The 19,976-nt window shown below is 39.0% G+C and overlaps 2 protein-coding genes across 3 annotated transcripts in view; both read left to right on the forward strand.

Moving 5' to 3' along the window:
• Nucleotides 1–694: 694 nt before the first annotated feature.
• On the forward strand, nucleotides 695–5,008 carry LOC119487840. Of its 2 annotated transcripts, none has more exons than XM_037768888.1 (5): nucleotides 695–951; nucleotides 2,255–2,349; nucleotides 2,549–3,511; nucleotides 3,978–4,091; nucleotides 4,184–5,008. In XM_037768888.1, the coding sequence occupies exon 3, from the start codon at nucleotides 2,552–2,554 to the stop codon at nucleotides 3,440–3,442; it is 891 nt and encodes a 296-aa protein (XP_037624816.1). In that variant the 5' UTR covers nucleotides 695–951; nucleotides 2,255–2,349; nucleotides 2,549–2,551; the 3' UTR covers nucleotides 3,443–3,511; nucleotides 3,978–4,091; nucleotides 4,184–5,008. The 2 variants fall into 2 exon arrangements, with proteins under 2 accessions (XP_037624816.1, XP_037624817.1); XM_037768889.1 differs by lacking the exon at nucleotides 695–951 and adding an exon at nucleotides 1,083–1,229.
• Nucleotides 5,009–6,681: 1,673 nt separating this feature from the next.
• Nucleotides 6,682–19,976, forward strand: part of bcar3 (BCAR3 adaptor protein, NSP family member) — a 79,269-nt gene continuing 65,974 nt past the window's right edge. The window contains exons 1-2 of the mRNA XM_037769495.1: nucleotides 6,682–6,913; nucleotides 17,142–17,297. Of these exons, the coding sequence (XP_037625423.1) occupies nucleotides 17,208–17,297 (90 nt within the window). The 5' untranslated portion in view covers nucleotides 6,682–6,913; nucleotides 17,142–17,207. The remainder of the gene's footprint in view (nucleotides 6,914–17,141; nucleotides 17,298–19,976) is intronic.

A 19,976-nucleotide genomic window follows, 5' to 3' on the forward strand; every position in this document is an offset into this window, starting at 1 on the left:
TATTTAATGACTTTTCCTAATTTAATGGGAACAACTGGGTAAACATAAAATTAAAATGATGATATATTTTCAATGTCCTGTACACATGCTGTACGCATCGGTGTTCTTTGGGGTCAATTTGACCCCAGGCTGTTTTAGCTGTATAAAACATATAAGAAATATCAACATTTTACACACATTTGTTTTGGATGATATTGAGGTCACTATAACATGCAACTTTATAATCTTCAAAAAGCTTTAGGGCCCTAACCTAACATAACTATAACTGTAGTAGTGCAAGAACCACTGATAGTTCACACGACATGGGGGAGGGGAAACATCAATCGAGAACTTTGATATTTCCCCACGCTTTGGGGGCGGCAAAATATGGTTCCTGTGAAGATACTGATTTTATTTAAAGGGCTATTTAGGTAGTCAACAAACAAACATAAAGTACCTGACACATAAACTTGGGTAACAATTTTAATTATAATCATTTTCTGGAGGTTTAAATTGCTGGGGTCAAATTGACCCCAAGGATAAAAGATGTTAGTAAATTTGAAGGTAACAGGAGGGTTAATAAAAAAAAAAAAAAAAAAAAACGTCTCTTGGACAGGAGCCGGCTCTTACCGTTCACTTAGAAAGAGCCGGCTCTTTGAACCGGCTCTTACCGTTCACTTAGAAAGAGCCGGCTTTTGAACCGGCTCGTTCGTGACCGACACATCACTATCTAAAGGGTGGATATGCCTCTTGTTATGATTTTCTTTTAATTTTGTAGTTTTTTTAAACTTTTGTTTCACTTTATTTGTCTGTATTTTCTCATTATTTTGTGGCTGTGTTAAGACTTAGCTTATAACTCTTATTTTTATTTAATTATATACTCTTGTCCTGAACCGGCCACCTTTGCTGTTGCTATGATCCTGGGTCGGACACTTCCGCCTGCTTCTCATCTCCCATAAACACCACCCAAGTGCAAGTGGAATTATTTTAAACACATTTAACATATGAAATTTAATTTGTGAAACGTTATATACATGGTTAAATATTATTATAACACTGCCTCGTCTAGTAGCCAACATGGTGTGTTGCTGTGTTGAGGGGAGGCAGAGGAGGAGAGGAGCAGAGAGGATGTTTGGAGATCTGAAAGCAGAAGTGGACGACTCAGGAAAGACTTCAACAGACAGGGCCGTACCAGGGTCAGGGCAGAAATGAGCTGGGGGCCCCCGTTTCTCACCCTTTCTGTGTAGTGTGTAGGTTATGTGTTAGTAGGCTAATTAGTAATGTAAATTAGTCCATGGTAGCTTGATTAAGCACAAATGTATCAGAAAAGTGTAACCACAATTAAAGGGACTGTTTGTAACTTCTTGCACATATAAATCAATCCGGGTCGGTGTCCCATGCGCGCACGCTGTTCAGACTCAGACTCCAACACAAACTACAGGGAAGCACCAAAACCGCAAAGGTATATCTAGTGAAGCCCATCTTGCAAAACAGTGCTGGCTGCGGTCGGAGGACACGGGGGAGACCAAAGCTTTGGTCTCCAGGGCCGGAGTCTCTACTGGCCTCTGCTCCTCTGCCTGCCTGCCTTCACACAGCTCGCTCCATCTCACGCGCATGCGCGCACACTACACACTGCAGAAGACTTCGTAGCTCTGAGAATATCTAGTGAATGTACAGTGGACGTTTGTGAAGAAATAAATGCTGCAGCTCCTCCAGACCAACAGAGGTTTCCCGTGTCTTGTGAAGTGACGGGGGCTCCGCAGCGAGAAACGTTTTCGTCTACAACCGGGTGCGAGTGTCTTCTCTGTTCCCTCCGGCCGCGGTCGGGAGGCTGAAGCAGGAAAAGCCAACACTAGGATCAGCACTGATTCATGGAGAGACCTTGGTCTGGTCAGCTAACATTACTGCCAAGCAGGTGAAATATAGAGTGATATTGTGGTTTTAGCTTGTGTCGCCTCACTGTTTTGACGGATGCTCGCTCACATTCAAGTCCCCAGCACCCCTCGCCTGGACACAATATTTTTTTCCTTCTATGGTGAAGGCATGACCCGCCCTACTCTGACCTCTGATTGACTTACCCGGATATCCTAACCCTAAGAAATCTCACTCCTCATGCCTAAACCTAACCAATCCAACCAACAAAGGCAACGAGTACTAGCCAATCAGAGGCCTGTGTGCCTGTGTGCGTATGTGTGTAAACAAGAGGCTACATCATCATCTGAGTGGTTGATGTATGTAAGTCAGTTACAGATGTATTTGTGTCTTTGTCATTCAGCCCTGTGTTCGATAATGGCTGAGAAGATAGGCTGAACAAGAAAGAAAGCACAAAGGAAGAAAGAAACGCAGAAAAGAGACAAGTACAAAAGAAAGGTAGGTAAGGTCAAGTGTGTTTTTTTTACATGTCTTCATGTGTCTGCATGTTTTTTCTTCATTGGAGCCTCAAGATTTTAACAAAAATGGGTGATGTAGATTTTTTTAATGTAGTAAATAATCAGTCATCAGAATGTTGAAATGACATGAATTGTACCATCACGCTCTAAAATTTTAATCAATTTCTTTGAATGTGCAGAAGATGCCCAATATCCGGCAGCTGAAGAAGAGGGAGTATAAGAATAGAAAATGGACCAAAGAAGCCATGAAGCAGGCCACGGAGGAGGTGCGGGCAGGCAGGCAAACTATAAGGCAGGCAGCCAAACAATTTGGAGTTCCAAAGTCCAGTCTGTCGGACCGACTCAGTGGACGTGTAGCCGCTGATCCTGTCCATGGCCAAAACCCGCTTCTCACCATTGAAGATGAGATTTCTCTGGTGGAGTATTGTTTGTACTCTGCCAGTCATGGGTGTCCTCAAACGAAGCCTCAGGTCGTGGCCAATGCTCTGGCCATTTATAATTACCGTAATCCGGACAAACCAAGGATTGTTCTCGGCCAAACCTGGTGGATTAATTTCAGGGAGCGGCACCACCATCGCCTTGCCTCCCAAACCACAGACATCACTGGCCACGGTAAAAAATCCTGCATCAAAAGGGGGCCGGTCGAGGACATCCCCTTTTCCCTGTTGCCCCCGCCCCAGAGTCCACCTTCCTCTCCATTTTCCGATCCCTACCTCAACCATCCACTGGTAGCATCAGGTCGCATCGCTGTGGATCTGGCCCACGTCCTGTCCAAAACCAACCAAACATGTGACATCCGAAAAGACAGGAGGAGTGCCAATGTGCTGACGCCACAGGTAATGTCAGACGTCATCAAGAAGGTGGAGAAGAGTGCAGCAAGAATGGAGGCCGGAAGTGTGAAGAGGTGGGGGGCTAAAGACGCCAGCCCAGCGGACTCCTCCTTGACCTTATCTGGTGGCTCTCACCTCAGCCACAAAAGAAGAGTGCCCTTCAGGGCTCTTCCAGCCACCGGTTCTGGTGCTGCCGGTCCCTCAGCCTTCTTTGCTCCCACTTCTGCCTCCCACAGCCCTTAGTTACCCCTAGCAACACACCATCCCACATGAGCTCGTCTTCCAAGGACCAGCATCATCAGATTGTAGAAGGTAAAAACCAGGCAGTTTGAATGTGTTATTTTCACCTATTCTTAAATGGTGTATTTCTGGTGTGTTCTTTATACTATGACAGTTTTCCTAAAATTAAATTTGAAAAAATCGCAATATGTCGCCTTGCTTACAGTATCGCAATATATTGAATCGTTACCCCTGTATCATGATACGTATCGTATTTCCAGATTCTTGTCAATACATGGCCCTAATATATAATATAGTTATTCAGGATGATGATTTTAATTTTTAATGTGATTTTGTAGAGCTTACAGCAGCAGCATGACGTGGTCTCAAAAGTCAAACCTCTCCCTGTCAATAGAAATACTTTACATAATCTGTAAAAGCTGTGTAAACATTTTGAAATGTTGGTAACATGTTGGTAACATTATCTGATAAGAGTAAACATTATCTGATAAGAGTAAACATGTCAAGACAGCTAAGTCATTTATTTTTATATGCACAGCTTTCCATCTTTGGCATACTTTCTCCACGCCTCCAGCGCCCTCGTCTCCTCCTTGCTCCTCCTCCTCCTCCTCCTCCTCCTCCTCCTCCACTGCTGAACCCCCAACATCCACCAGTACGTATGCTTAACAGTGTTACCATGTAAAGACATGAAAATTCACCAATTCCCTAAAACGTGTTCTGTTTTTTGTTTTTTTTTCTGAGCAGCTCACGTAGCTGCACAGAGGAAAAAATGGAAAAAGAAGATTGTGCGATGTGGACGGTGCAGACAGCCTTATCCTCCAAAGGATCCAGAAGGATTGGTGCTGTGGGTTCAATGCGACAACTGCCACAAAATGTTTCACACCATTTGTGTAAACTCAGAGATGGACTTGGATGATGATGAATTTTGGTGTTTTTGGTGCCGTGATATTTGATTTTGTTCTAGTTTGTCATAGCTCATAAATACATTTTTTGTTTAACTTGATTTTCTAATTGATTTTTTACATTAAAAACAGTAATGTTTACAAACTCCTAAGACTGCTCCAAAATTATTTTCCTTTGTCTGACCCAAATTGTGGTAACATTTTATAATGCATGACACTGAGTAGTCAGGTGAATAATTCATCCACACATGCATAAATTAAAATGCATACAAGGTGTATCAGTTATGGACAGTTTTACAAATTAACATTTGGTGTTTTTGCCTAAAATGCGTGTTTTGCTAGTTACACAGATTGAGCGGAGCATTTTTACACACTGAAAATTGGAAAATAAGAGCCTTTACATAATCTGCAATGTATGTTTTAACAGCAGAAAGGCACAATTTTACATGATGCAGTTACTGAAAAATGCCACATGGGTGCAGTAGTTTACAAAAAAGGGAGTCAGTCATGGATAAGAGACATATCAATGTGTTAGCACATGCAGATGTTATGTTGTTTATGATGCCAAAACATATTCTCAAGCTCAGAGATGGACTTGGATGAAGATGAATTTTGGTGCCTTGATGTTCGATTTTGTTATAATAAATACAATTTCAGTTTGACTGGATTTTCTATATACTTGGATTTTACAACATTAACATTAAACACAGTAAGGTTTCCAGACTCCTAAGACTTGTGTTAACATTTTAATGTGCATTACATTGAGTAGTCAGGTGAATAATTCAACCACACTTGCATAAATTGAAATGCATTATATACAAGGTGTATCAGTTATGGACGCAGTTACTGAAAAATACCACATGGGCGCAGTAGTTTACAAAAAAGAAAAGGGAGTCAGTCGTTGATAAGAGCATGAATTTGCACATGCAGATGATTTGCTCGACGCCGAAACATATTTCAGCACGTCGAAAGACGAATCTGAAAAACATTTGCATGTATAAATACGCACATTAAAATATTGCTGCTTCTGTATTTCGGTTTGTGGCCTTTATTTTGTAGCTTCCTGTGAGGACGGAAGTCATGTGCCTCTGTGTCCTCCGGTGCTCCCAACGGCATCTGCAAGATTTCACAGACCGGAGGAAAACAAGCAGTAAGAGCTGATCTGAGGTCTGCTGTCCATCTGCTGTCTATGAGAGCCGACTGTCAATCACTCGCGACCTTTCGACCAAACGGTCAAACTAGGCAGTGCTGATCAAATATGAATCAATATTATGTTATGTTAATGCCTATTTATCGCCTCAAATGTTTTCAGTCCCATCTTATAGTGTGCGGTTTAGCTGTAAAATTAGAAAGTTTGTGAACACACCACCGCCATTGTGAAATCTGGTGAAGGAACGCCAAGTTCTTGTCACATGATCGGAGCACAGCCAATAGGAACGCTCTCTCAATGAAATTACCTGTGATTGGTCAAAGTCTCCCGTCACGGGCTAGATATTTTAAAGCCTAAAAACAGAGTCAAGAGGAGGTGCAGAAGTCTAGTTTTCTCTCAGAACACTTGAATTACAATATGCTGAAAGGTTATTATGGACTTTTTGCCCAATGATGCAAATAATATTCTGCCTACTGCAGCTTTAAAGCATCCCATGAATAAACCTGAAATGAACCTGGAATAAGGCAAAGCGAAGCAGGAATATGTACTATGACAATTTGCAATTGACTTTGTTCATATTCAGTTCTTATTGCACCTCATTTGTAGACAAATATCAAAAGGACACAGTTTGCATCCATCGTTTTCATCAATTTGTTTGAAATATTTCCACACCACGCTTGTAGATTTTTTAAAGCCTGAAAACAGAGCCATGAGGAGGTGCAGAAGTCTAGTTATCTCTCATAACACTTGAATTACAATATGCTGAAAGGTTATTATGGAATTTTTGCCCAATGATGCCAAAAAATATTTTGCCTACTGCCACTTTAAGACTAATACAGACTTTATATCTCACATAAACATAATTTAAAAAATAAATAATTTCTTGCATTTTCATAGTTTCATTTAGGGCTACAATTACAAAATGAGCCAGCAGAGAAAGATGAAAGACATCAGTGCAAGAACAAATATCATGTTATTCAATTTTGGATAAAAAAAATAATAATAATAAAGAAAATAAAAATATTGCTGCTTAGAATTACCTTAACATTACCAAAGCACCACTTTTGAATGTCACTTTTATTCTAAGTAGGCTATTGGGTGAAGTTTTCTCTCTGTGCGTGAAGGCAGCATCGCTCTCTCTCCCTCTCTCTCTCTCTCCCTCTCTGTGCTGACAGGTACTTCAAGGTTGAGGCTTTCTGCAGACCTCAGCTGAGGTGTCGACGGTATCTCCAGTTGATGTCATTCGCCGATTGAAACTTTGCAGTAATCAGTACAACGTGCAGAAACGAGGCTACTATCAGCGCATTAATCCGGAGGGCTCTTATCTATCTCTTAACTCTGCAGTTCATCCTCAGCAGCCTGCATGCTGCTGCTGGTCCACTGCATTGGTCTGTCTCTCTGTCGCTCTGCAACTCTAGCAAGGTAAGACATCTTTTTTGTTTTCATTTAATGATTGACATCTTTTGATTTATGAACATTTTTGTTGGGGAGAGAAATGCAGCAGTGGAACAAAACATTCAGGATGCACGTTTGCTTGCAACTTGAACATAATTTGATGCACAGTTCAAATCAGATAAAGATAATAAGGAGTAGTAAGGAAAACTAAATTAAACCAGTTTGCAAGAGTATTCCTCTTTGCTGGGGGACCCCTTATATACCATGTTGGACCTTCTCCATAGCTCCTTCAGAAAACCAGATGCTGTTGTTTGTAGGTCTACAGTTTGTGCAGCTCCCTGAAGGAATGCCCTTACCTCAGAGCTGAGTCATGCAAATTATACCTCCCTTCTCTTTCTCCCATCTCCCATCTCCCATCTTTCACACTGCAAAAAAGGATTTTTAAGAAAGTAAAAAAAGCAAAATAATCTTGACAAGCAAGTTTTGCATTAGAAAAGTAATCTCATTTTTAGAAAATATATCTAACTTTTTCTTAATATTAAAATCTTAATTAAGGTGCAAATTCTTAAATTAAGTAACAAAATCTTAAAGTCAGCTTAATCAAGAAAGCACAACACTCATTTTAAGTAAACATTTCTTAAATAACAGTTTCTTTGCTTGTAATAAGCTATTTTTCTAGTTTTAAGACACATTACAGTCTTAAAGTGTCTAGATTTATAGTCTAGTTTTAAGAATTCTAGCCAAGCACAATTTGCTTACCCCATTGGCAGATTTTTTTGCTCAAAACAAGAAAATTTGTTGGCTTATTTCTAGTAGGGCTGTTTTTGCAGTGCAGCTGTTATCACCAGGCCACAACCATTTAATCCCAAATACAATTTACATTTCATAAAAAAAGTGAGTTCTTTTCAAGCAAAGGTTCTTAAATTTTTTTTTTTTTTCATTAAATCTGATGCCTGGAGTGACATTGCAAATTGTCTGAAACAAGTTAATGTATTTACAACAGGAGTAGAGGAAATAACCAAACTTCACCAAACTTTTCATTAAAATAAGGAGCTATGGAGAAGGTCCAACATGGTATATAAGGGGTCCCACAGCAAAGAGGAATACTCTTGCAAACTGGTTTAATTTAGTTTTACTTACTACTCCTTTTTTTTATCTTTATCTGATTTGAACTGTGCATCAAATTATGTTCAAGTTGCAAGCAATTGCCAAGAAAGATGACACTGCAGTGCAAATAAGTTGCAAGAATTTATTGTAATGTTTTTCACCCCACAGGTATAGATTTTCTCAATTTTTTTTCAGACCAATAAACTGATATGATTCCATACAAGTGATGACTAGTTGCAAATTTTTCTCTGCATATCCAACATGTTATGTTTTATAGGCCAACAAAACAGTGATGCGGAAACATGTTGGCTCCTGAAAATATTTTGGAGATCCTTTGGCAGCGATGTGGATAAAAGTCACTAAACCAGTTTTTAGGATAAAATAAAGCTTTATGATATTGATTCACTGATTTAAATACACTAATTAGTGTCAGACTAAGTAATATGAGAGTATTTTCCTTCAAGGACAATGTTCAGGGGATGAACTTTGACTGGAAAATGTATAATTTTATGGGGTTAAATAAATCACACTGCCAAAATCCTGATTCCCCTCGGGGCTTGCAAAAGAAATAGACACTTGTATTTAAATACCCAATAAAGCAATGAAAATTAGCCTCTGAGAATACATTTGAATTAGTTTGGGATCAGAGAAATGCAAACACCCTGAAGGCACAAATCCACACCATATAAAAACTGCTGATACTGTGGTGCAGTGTGATAATAGCCCCTCAGCCTGTAGTGAAAGTCATCTAGTATTTCACGCAAATAAGATGTTTGCTGCTGTGTGGCTACTTAGCTGCAAGCCCAGCCATGCTTGATATGCACCTGTGTGTGTGTGTGTGTGTGTGTGTGTGTGTGAGAGAGAGACAGATAGATAGCTTGATGAAGTTGTCTATTCCACAAACCCCTCTGGCAATGGTTTTAGTCTCAGCTCACACATGCACACATGCACCAAGTGCAGGCAGCTGTGCAGTGGCTTTAACTCTTTATTAAACTCCCTGAAAAGACATTGTGGAGCAAAATGGATAGACATACAAAGGGAAGATGGAATGAAGGACAAAAAGAGACAGAAAGGATGCATAAATGCGTAGAAATGAAGGGGAAGAACTGTAGAAAAAAACGAATGAGTCAAGGAGAGGAATTAGGAGGTGACAGCACACTGAGTAGTAAGATGGTGAAAGGAGAAGCAGTCAGCAGATGAGAAACCAAAAAGGAAAAGAGAGGAAAAAAATACTAGGAAAAAAGAGAACATTTGAGGAAAGAAGGAAGACAGGTTTGGAGGATTAGAAGAAAGGAAAACAAGCAAAGGGGGGATGTTTTTAATCAGTCTGAACCTAAGATACCTTCTTGTTGTAAAAACAGTAGTTATTTAGTGTCTAACCTGATCCTGGCTGAGATATGCTCCTGTCATATTCCAGCTGCTTCTATAGTTACTGTAACCTCCAGGTAAACACATTCAGACAGCTTCAGACATGTTCTCAAGGCAAGCACACAACCACAGGGAGAAAATGATATTCCACCTCTGTCGAATGTTTATATTCTCACCTGAGAAATAGTTCAGGGGAGGTCATCATGGAGCATCTCATAATCAGTGCACAGAACAACAAAGATAGGGTTTTGTTGGATTTCACGTGTGAGTTAGGTATGATAATATGCTTTGTTTTTGATGAGTTTTACCTTGATGACTTGTGATCTAGATGTCAGCTTGTCGGGATACAGTTTTAACTGTCAAGAGAGGCTACGCGTCCTTTAAGAAGTACACAACGACTGGGCGATTATTCAATATTATGAAATAATTTATCAACTTTTGGTGGTGTCGTGGTGGTGTTATCTTTCATATTGTTTTATCTTATACAACATTTGTAAGGAGTTCAAGTAAACTGTGATTTTAAAGCTAAGGATGTGTTCTGTTAAAGGTGCAGTGCATACTTTTCGACACAGTTCATGTCATTGAATTTTAGTTTTATGTGGTTTTTGAACAGCCATATAATGAATATATAAATATATATATCAATATCTGAAAAATATGAATATACAGCCCGTTCTCATTCCCAGGGTGTCAAATACCGAGGCTTTGTCACGGCCGTCGGCGTGCATTAACACCGCACAAGACACCCTTTAGCGTCTGTAAGAGACGCACCGGGCCTTCCATAAACTATAATGTAAACCCATCTGCGGCAACAGTAAACGCTCAAAGAAAGTACGCCAGGAGTGTGGTGATTTAGCTTAAAGAGTGAAAATACACACTAACGGAGGGCGGGAGGAGAGTTGGATGGGTTTAACCCAATGGAGACAATGGAGAAAATAAAGAAATTACAAATGGTACAAAACAGCAGCATGTATAGTGCTCCGTTATGGATACAGAACGAAGGTTGTTGCAATGCATAACTGTCTAGCTTGGATACTGGTTAAAAATAGATTACTTGTATTTATTAGAAATATCTCTGTCACAAAAACACCACATATTTTGTTTAGGAATTTATCCTTCAGTTTAAATAGACATGACTATTATACCAGAAATGCTACTGAAGGAAAGTTCACATTACCAAAAGCAAGGACTAATGCAATCAAATGAACAGTCATGTACCGAGCTATGAATGAATGGAATTTTCTACCCAGACATATTGCACAAGAAAACAGTACAATTCAATAACATTTTTTAGTAAAACAGCATTTAATTAGACAGTGAAAATGTAGACAATAGTTTGGCTGAGTTTTGAACATATTGTGCGTATATAATATACTGTGAGTTGGATTATGTTGACTGGTCTGGTGGATGTGGAGGGGCTGTCAGTGGACTGGTGAAAAGGGCTATTTTTCATGTAGGCTACTTACTTCTTGTAGGATGTATGATATAATTTGCAATAACTGCGGGACAATGGAGTGTAACGGACTATTTCAAATTTGTTCTGATTGTCAGGAGTCTGTGTTTCAGTCTTTTGCCGTTTTATTCTGTAATGTGATGTTATATTATTATGTGTGTGTGTTTTTGTCTTGTCCTGTTTATTCTTACACTGTCACATTGTAAGTGTGTTTGTGGACCCCAGGAAGAATAGCTGCTGCAAGGCTGTAGCTAATGGGGCTCTTAATAAACTAAACCTAACTAAACAAATACAAAGCTTTCATCCAGGAGATCGTTTGTGTCCCATGTGTTAAGTTTCACTTTCAGATTACAGTCAGCTGTTTGTTTGTGCCTCCTGTTCACAACGTTCAGTTTAATTTTCACTTCGCATACATAGTAGTTTTAAGCCCAACCATGTTGTTTTTTCCTAAACCTAACTATAGTGGTTTTGTTGCCTAAACCTAAAGTGATGGCAATCGGCCTGACAAAGCAGCAATATGTGACGAGTTGAGATGAGAACGTGTTGGAATATAATGACATTGAGCTCAAAACCAGCCGGCCTTAGTAGCTACATTGTGCTGTTTGCGGTGGAATCATTTACACGTTGCCAACTGCTTCACTTGTTTGTGTATGGCAGGTAGTGAACGAGAAACACAAACTGAACTTTGTTTAGTGCTCTGACTTTGGTTGTATTCCAGCTGAGATGAGTTTGCTTGTACTGTTTTGTGTCCTTGTTACTCATATAGGACAAACGGGAAATGTCTCGTCTTTTCTGCGTGGCGTCCTTCATTTGAAACAGCATCGTGCTGCCTGGCTCAATGACGGGAATGCTGGAATTGCCTTGGTGGTGCTGATGTTATTTTTGAAGCTTAATTCAATTGGTTGGATTGTGTCAGTCTAATGTGATTGGCAAAACAGATGCCCTTGGACCAAAGAAGGCAGCCAATACAGGCATTCGAGAGTGACTGAGTGAATGGAAAATTGTCCTCTGATGCTGTCGTGGCTGCTCTGGACTCTGAGTCTGATATTTGCCATCGTTGCTTTGCTATTTGGTGAGTGTTTGTCAAATTGCCACGCCTGTTTTAGATCATACAGTAAGTGAGATGCTGGGATAGGTCAATTTATATTCTATAGTACAATGGGCAGTGTGGCGGTGCTCCAGGGAATGTGGTCATGGGAAAAATCTGAGGTCAAACCAAGAGGGAGACGAGAGGAGCGGAAGCTTGGATTGGATCGGACAGGAAGAAGAACCCTCTAGGGACGAGTTCAGTTTTCTGAATAGTGAACTTGTTCACTGGTTCTACTGGGAATAATTTTCCTCAGTGCTCACGTCTTTTCTACTCATCAGTGCTGACCTCTTCTCTTCTCTCTTGTCCTGTCAGCACCATTGGGGAATGTGTACAAGCATGTCCTTCCATTGTAAACCAATTGCTGTAAAAATGAGATCCCCAGGAGTTACACATGATGAAACCTTTGGCTTTGGCTAGTTGGTGGCATCCCTACAGAGTTGCCTATCTTATGAGGACAACCAGTGTTTGTTTCTTATCCAGGAAAGGTAATCTGACCAGTTTTCTTTTTCCTAGCTTGTATTTTCTAACTCCCCTTCAACTGCTTTCTTTCCAGCAAGTCTTCAAATTCAAAGGTTCTGTGATCTTTCAAGAGTTTTCAGACAGCCATGTGGAGCCCCTTTGGAAGTTTTACAAGATAAACCGCTCACAGTATCAGGGAAAAGCCTCAACACTGTAAAATGACACACAGCTGTTCAATAGTCTGTAATAGGCTGCTCAGTTGTTACATGGATCATCTGGCTGAAAGATGCAGTAAAAGGTCCTGATATCTGTGTGCAGAAGACTGGGCCAGAGCCGTAGACAGACAGGGTGTGGCCTACGCAGGTTTCATTGGCGTCCTCTTGCTGCACGAGCTTCTCAATTAACCCAGTTGTTCAGACTTAATGGCACATTTTTTATGGTGATCATATGGAGGGCACTGTTACTTAGAGCCCTTTTCCTTCTGTGATATCCCTTTTAAATTAGTAAAAGTGAAACCAGGCAATTTAGCAGCAGTAAGAGGTGACTAAAATGTAAATGTCTCGTAAACTTCACACAGAGCAGTCACATTTACTGGTTTGTGAAGTTTTATACCGAGGGGTAATTTCCCTGATTGAAGCTCAGGAGCTGCTATCTGTAGGAGACAGTTGGATTTAGTTTTTTTCTACTTCAAACCTTTAAAATTGTCAGTTTCAGCCACTCTTACAATGACAGCACTTCCACTAAGAAAAAGTCAGTATTTGTTAATTGAATTATTTTGTTTATTTAAGAGGGACCATACAGAAAAACACCCGATAAGCAATACAAAAGATGTATTGTGTATAGGGTGTCCAGCTGAAGCTATTTTCTGTCATTTGTCTAATGTAGCCTTTAGTTTTGTGAGTCTGCATCAACTAGGCGTATAAAGGCGTTGATTAATTTGGACAAAGACAAATAATCTTTATGTTTCTTTGATTACTAATTGTATTACTGTAAGTATGGTGCAATATGCATGTTACAGTAGTACTCCATCAAAATGACCACCGGTAGTTTTTCTTCAAAGAAGACTTAAGTTGATGGATGAACTGGGTGCTAAGAGATGAAGATGAGGCATGTTAGTGTGTATCTTTGCAACATCAGCATAATGTGTATCTAGCATACCATAATGAAAGAGCCAATAATGCCAATGACTCAGGATATAATGGGTTTCTGGGAAGTACATTTAAAAACACTTGAAGTAGTTAAGTTACAGAGCGTAAAGAGCATTTTATAACACATATCAAAGTAATGTAGCAATATTGGATATTGTTTCACAGCAATATTTATTTATTTATATATTTTTTGTGTGATTTTTTTGTGTGATTTTTGCACAAATGTGATGAAGTACCATGATATCCCAAGTGCTTAATTTTGCTACTTGAAATTTATGTCTGGTTATTAGTTTCTTATTTGATTGTATCGAGAAAGTAATAACCAGAAAATTCACTATATCAAGGTAAATATCAACATTGTGATACAAAATTGTGTTGTACAACTCGTTGATATACCCAAAAATATATTTCAAATTTTAAAGTTTATATGATAATAATAAATTGACAAATGCATGTAACTGGAAGACTAGTCGATGAGAGAAAGCTCTCCAAAGTACCTTTTTTTTTTAGAAATGCGTTAATGAAACAAACAAAATTCGATCAGTCATTGACTTCTAATGTAATTTATTGACCAGCTCTACTGTAGATTATCACCTTTTTGAAAGACTGTCAGTACATTTTTATCATGCATCCGCTGTCATCGTGAAGCATTTGTTTAACATACCAACATTGGCATCATGTAAGAGTCCAGACATGAATGAAGAAAGAGTGTTCCTTCTGATGCCTGGTACGGTATACAGTATGCACTGTGTATAAACTCATCGCTGTTGGGACACAGAGGTCATTCATTCTCCTGAACGACCTCCATTTCTCCATTAGGTTAAACTGCAAATGGTGCTCGACACTGACAGGAGTCCATCTACTGTATGAACGACTCCTCTTCTCTAATCTACACGATGACACGCTCGTAGATTAGATTGATATGATTGAAAGAGGAGGCTGGTGTGTATGTGTGTGTGTGTGTCTAGAGATGGATCCTGGGGTCTAACAACCTTTGGTGGCAGTCAGTGACATCATGTATGCCTCTGTGACATCACTTAATGTGATTGGGTGGGGTAGTGGGGGTTCACTGCACGGGCTCAGTTACCGCCTCTTTGCTTGACAAGGTTTTTGTTGTCCTGTCTTTACCAAGACATGTCACCACACACACACAGATACAAACACGCATGCATAAAACGTAATGACAGCACAGCCCCCTACATGCATGTGTGCTCTGCCACTCATAACACAATACACAAAGGACACAATGACAACACACAAACAATGATGCTCCCTGACAACACACAGGTACTCAAATACAGCAGAGAAAGCCATTATTGTTTTCATCAATGGAAATGTATTTCCTATTGATCCGGAACAAGATTATTAACATATACGTCACATCTTGTCCACTCTTGAGGGTTGCGGATTATGAAACTGTCAGCATTTCAGAAGAATATCAAAAATCTATAATGCAAATTTTCTAAATCAGTTGATTAGCTGGTCTTCACTCATTTTTTTGTATTTCAAACAGAATTGCAAGTTATTTGTTTTTGTTTTACTGCATGAAAATGGCTTGGAACGGTTGGGAATCTGGTGTGTATGAATTGAAATGAGATGTGATGTGACGTATGGGTCATAAATCTTTTGGTTTACATTTTTTATTTTATTTATTTTATTTATTTTATTTATTTTATTTATTTTATTTATTTTATTTATTTATTCATGTATTATTTGTATTATTATTCAATTGTTTTGTTTTAAATTATGTATTTTTTTTTGTTAATTGCCAATGCATGTCTTTATAATCAATCAAATTTGATCACAAAAAAGAGGTATGGGTCAGCGCTATAGATAATATAACCTTTTGGCATTGTGGCAGTTATCCCTTTAATATCTCTGGTTGTATCAGGCCAATCATGGGCAATGTTTAAAATCAATGAGCAGAACTGATTTATGGCAATAATGGATTTTGAAAGGTCTTTTGCATCAGTGTGATGAAGAACCGTGACTTATAAGGTATTTAATTTGCTGAGTTAACCAAGACGTACTCATCTGTTGTTGTTTTTTTATCCATTAATGGTTTCTAAATTGATTTCCCAGAAAATTGATTATATCACAAAATATAGATCGATGTCCTGATAAAAAATGGCATAGGCAATTTGCCTAGTTTAGTTCAGAGAGAAACATACTATCGGCAGAATTCCAATATTAAAAGACTCGGATCGGGAACAGGGCCAAAAAACTTGATCGGGTCACCCCCAGTCATCACTAATGGCCACTTGTTTTTTTCTGTTCTGCCCTCTACTCGTCAGAGGCTGCAGATATACTGTAGACTATAGGATCTCTGTATACAGTTTGCCTGCCAACCTAAAACACTAACAGGCTTTTTCTAAAGGGAGCCAGTTTTAACTCAGCAGAATTTCTCCACCAATTCTGTATATACTACATTTATCTTGACATAAAGCACTGTCATCATTAATTATTTTATCACCCTGTGTTCAAGTACGTTGCTATAGTTACAGCCCAGTGCTTCTTGGTAAAAATGATTTGTGGTAGTTATCAGCAGGGGTGTCAGGGTTGATATCAGCTCTTATTCCCAGTGTCCAGTTCCCATATTAATGCTGTCTGTACATTCTGTTTAATGTTTTGTGGCTCTATCTTGACTGGCAGCAGATACAGAGTTTGTCTCTCAGTCTCAGTATCAGCCTTCTGTTGAGACTGAGGCATCACCACCCGAGGGTGTTTACAGTATTGAAGTGTCTGTAGTGATGCTGCTAATCTCCCATTAGACTGATAAAGAACAAGACTTGGCTACAGAGCTACAGAGCTGCCTCACTGTAGAAAATCGTATGTCTTTGTACGGACGTGTATGTACTCACACGCACAGAAAACCAACGGTAGAAGTGACAGACATAAACATTATTGTAATTTTTTATGCTCAATACACACCTTTTTTTCCCAAATATTGTGAATTGTGTACAAAAAAAGACAAACATCACCCTATTCTTCAGCTATTCTAAGTGCTGCTTGTTTTTATATTGTGAAATTAGCAAGCACAAGTCTACTTCCTGTTAATAGTCATAGCAAAAATGGGAAAAAATAAAGTAACTAATACCTATATTTTAGAATTGAATCAACAATCCTTTGTCTTTCTACAGATATTTCTGCAGTGTGTTACTGTAGGAGAGGAGTGCAGTTTGTGAACAACCTTGAAAAGTATCAAATTATGTCTTTAACTGACAGAAATGGCTTGGATTTTTCAGCGAAACCTCCCACATCTCGTCTGTGCTTGCTGTTCCCAGTTCCTTCTCCCAGACCCCCCTAAAAGGAAGTGAACATCATGTATCATTCATGTCTTGTTGTACTTTCCAAAAGCCAACTAATAGTAAACTGTCAGATTCCAGAGCGGTTACTAGTGAAAGGTCACTGAGCAGAGAGGAGATGAGTAATGTTAGTTTGTGTGGCTCTCATTTTTTATATTGGATCACATGCGGTAACTGCATGCAACATTCATTATGTGAGATTAAATAATGAAAATTTCACAATTTGTAGCTTTGGCATCAATTTCTAATTGTGTTTAGTTGTTTGGATTGTTTGTTCCACCAGTCATCTAAATTAAATTGATCTTCTGTTCCTTCTCTTTTTCAGGTTACATCTGAAAGTGAGTGAGCGGCAGATTGTTGTGTGCATCTGCGTACATGCCTATGTGTCGCCATGAAGCACCAGTCTATCTCCCGATGGCTGAGCCAGCTGGGATTGCCGCAATACTACCCAGCGTTGGAGCTGGAATATGATGGTGTAGAGGTAATACAAACACATGAACACTCAGAAACCAACAAACCTACAACATCTAAAGAGACATTTACATAACTACATATTTATTATGACTATTTAGTAAATAACAGGCTCCTGAGAAAACTCTTGAGACAAGGTTACAGGAACGAATCCCAAAACTTTCTGAGAAAATCTGGATGATCAAAGTAAACAACAAATGTCATCCATATTTCCCAGACATAATCCCAGACATAAAAAAAACACACACTTAAACCATTGCAAACTGTTTGAAGGTCTTTAGTGTAGATTCTTAACATACAACACACAAAATGATCCAGCTGAAAAACCCAGCACAGTGTCGCCAACTTTTTTCCAATTAAAGTAGTTAGCAGCACTAGCTCCAAAAGTCTCTAAATCTAGAGAGAAAGTTGCCATGTCGGCAACACTGACAGTCTGTCCCTTCAGGCCTCCCTCCAAAGTCACTCCCCCACTGTTATCATTACGAACATAAACATATCATAATGAACGTGAACAGTGAACATGGCTATTGTTAGTACTCATTGTCAGTCACTGCCAAAGACATATAGAACTCCCAGCAAGCATGCTGGTTCTCCGGTGCAATGCTCTTGGTGGGATCTCTTGTTGGGTCTCTAAACTATAGAGTACAGTTTAAGACCTGCTCTATATATAAAGCGTCTCGAGATAACTTCTGTTATGATTTGACGCTATATAAAAATAAATTGAATTGAATTGAATTGAACTGAACTCACTGCTGTCAAGCTAGCAGCTTGTGGAAGACTCGGCTGACGCGCAATGAGTGCACGGGCAGGTAGATAGGCAGGTAGCCCATCCAATCATTTCATTTGGGGATTGGACAAGCTTATCACAGTCCTGCGACAGCCACAGATACCAGATTTTTTTCTTTTTTTTGTCAGAGCATTTGATTTCAACTAGAATTTCTAAAATCTTCACCAACCCTGCCTTTTAATCATTTCCACAATCATTTTGAGACACTATAAAAGACTGGTGGCCTCTGTGCTGCATTTTAAAATGAGTGCCTGAGTCAAAACACAGAACTAAGATTTTATAAGCTGCCAAACTGAAAAAAAAAACAGAGCCTTTAAGTAGACAGAAGTGGACATAGGCATGTGTGGCGTCAGCAGGAAGAATGGGGAAAGTGTTGGGTCCTGATACTCAGTATACTACAGTAAGCATTTTGTCCAAATTATTGTCTCAATTAACTATATTTCTGTTAGTCAAGCTAAAGCATGTTGACAGTATGCAACTTGTGTTATAGTGGAATGTGGATGAATCAGAAAGCTATGCATCTTGTGTCAACTATTGATTTGTTGCCTCAAATTAGTAATGTTACCTACATGATTTATGTTGTTTCAGGCTCCTAAAGTAGTAGTAGTAGTAGTAGTAGTATTGGCATTTTGTTAGTGTTTCAGCCCTTGGTTGCATATTGTGGTGCACATTGTTTTGCCCTCTGGTATAACACATACTATCTATCTACTAATACTATCTATTACTGTGAATAATTCTCGTGTGAGCTATTTCCTACCAAAGAAATGACTCCTATTGAGATTCAGCACGTAAAGCTGACACTGTCTGAGTGGCCAGACTCCATTAGGGGCAAGTGAAAAACTATGTTTTTTTGTAATTGGGATGAACTGACCCTTAAACCTGTCCGCTTAAAAGGGGGATTTCAGTAAATGTTTGATGAAACCAAGTTGTATAAGAATGCCAACTGTTGTTATTAAGAGTGTTTCCCACAGCAGCTTAATAAAACAGCCCAATAAAACTTCATCACAGGCCTATCGGACTGGGTGGACAGTGATGTGGGGCTGTTTTAACATCCAACCATTAGCCAATTTCAGTCTGAACATTACACAGCCATTGGCTAGGAGATGAGATCGATTAGCCAATAAGACATGAATTATTCCATTACCTCCTGCTAATGTTTACCCAGAATGCATTGGTGTAATTAGTGTAGGCATAATGGGGAAAGCTTATGAAGAAGAAGGTGAAAGGGGCAAGGAGAGAGATACAGAGAAAACAATGAGAGACAAGGACAAGAAAGTGTTGTTCTAGTCTTGTTTAACCATAATGGAGTTTCTATTGAAGTTTCTGTGTGAAATCTTCTCTCAAAGTTGAAGGACTTTCTGAGCTTAAATCTACAAAATCAATCAGTAAATTTCACTTTGCACTAGGGCTGAGACGATACGCCTATCTCCCGATTCGATACCATCACGATACTTGGGTGCTGATTCGATATGTATTGTGATTGATATTACGATTTATTGCGATTTTTGTTAACTTTTTTAACACTAGACCATGGGGAAAAAGTTGAATCATACACTTTTAGGGACTTTTACTTCAAAAAATATCTAAATTCATAGAGTAAAAATGTTAGATTTTCAGCATGCATGTTGTCAGAGATGTCCTGAAGTCAAATATATCAGTCATTGTCAGGGATTATTTATAAAACCCCAAAATCTAAGAATAAAAGCATTTCCCTCACAATGTAGTGGTATTTTATTTTTAATTTATAAGGGACATGTTATATTTTATACTTCTGGAGATTAAAATCCAATTAATCTTATTTCCGTATTTGTATTTTGTATATACAGTTCCGTTTGTTAACACCTTATTTTGAAAACCGGACGTAGTCTCATGTGTACACTTCCGCTAACTTCACCAAGTCCG

The sequence above is a fragment of the Sebastes umbrosus genome, chromosome 5, assembly GCF_015220745.1.
Source record: "Sebastes umbrosus isolate fSebUmb1 chromosome 5, fSebUmb1.pri, whole genome shotgun sequence".
Taxonomy (NCBI): domain Eukaryota; kingdom Metazoa; phylum Chordata; class Actinopteri; order Perciformes; family Sebastidae; genus Sebastes; species Sebastes umbrosus.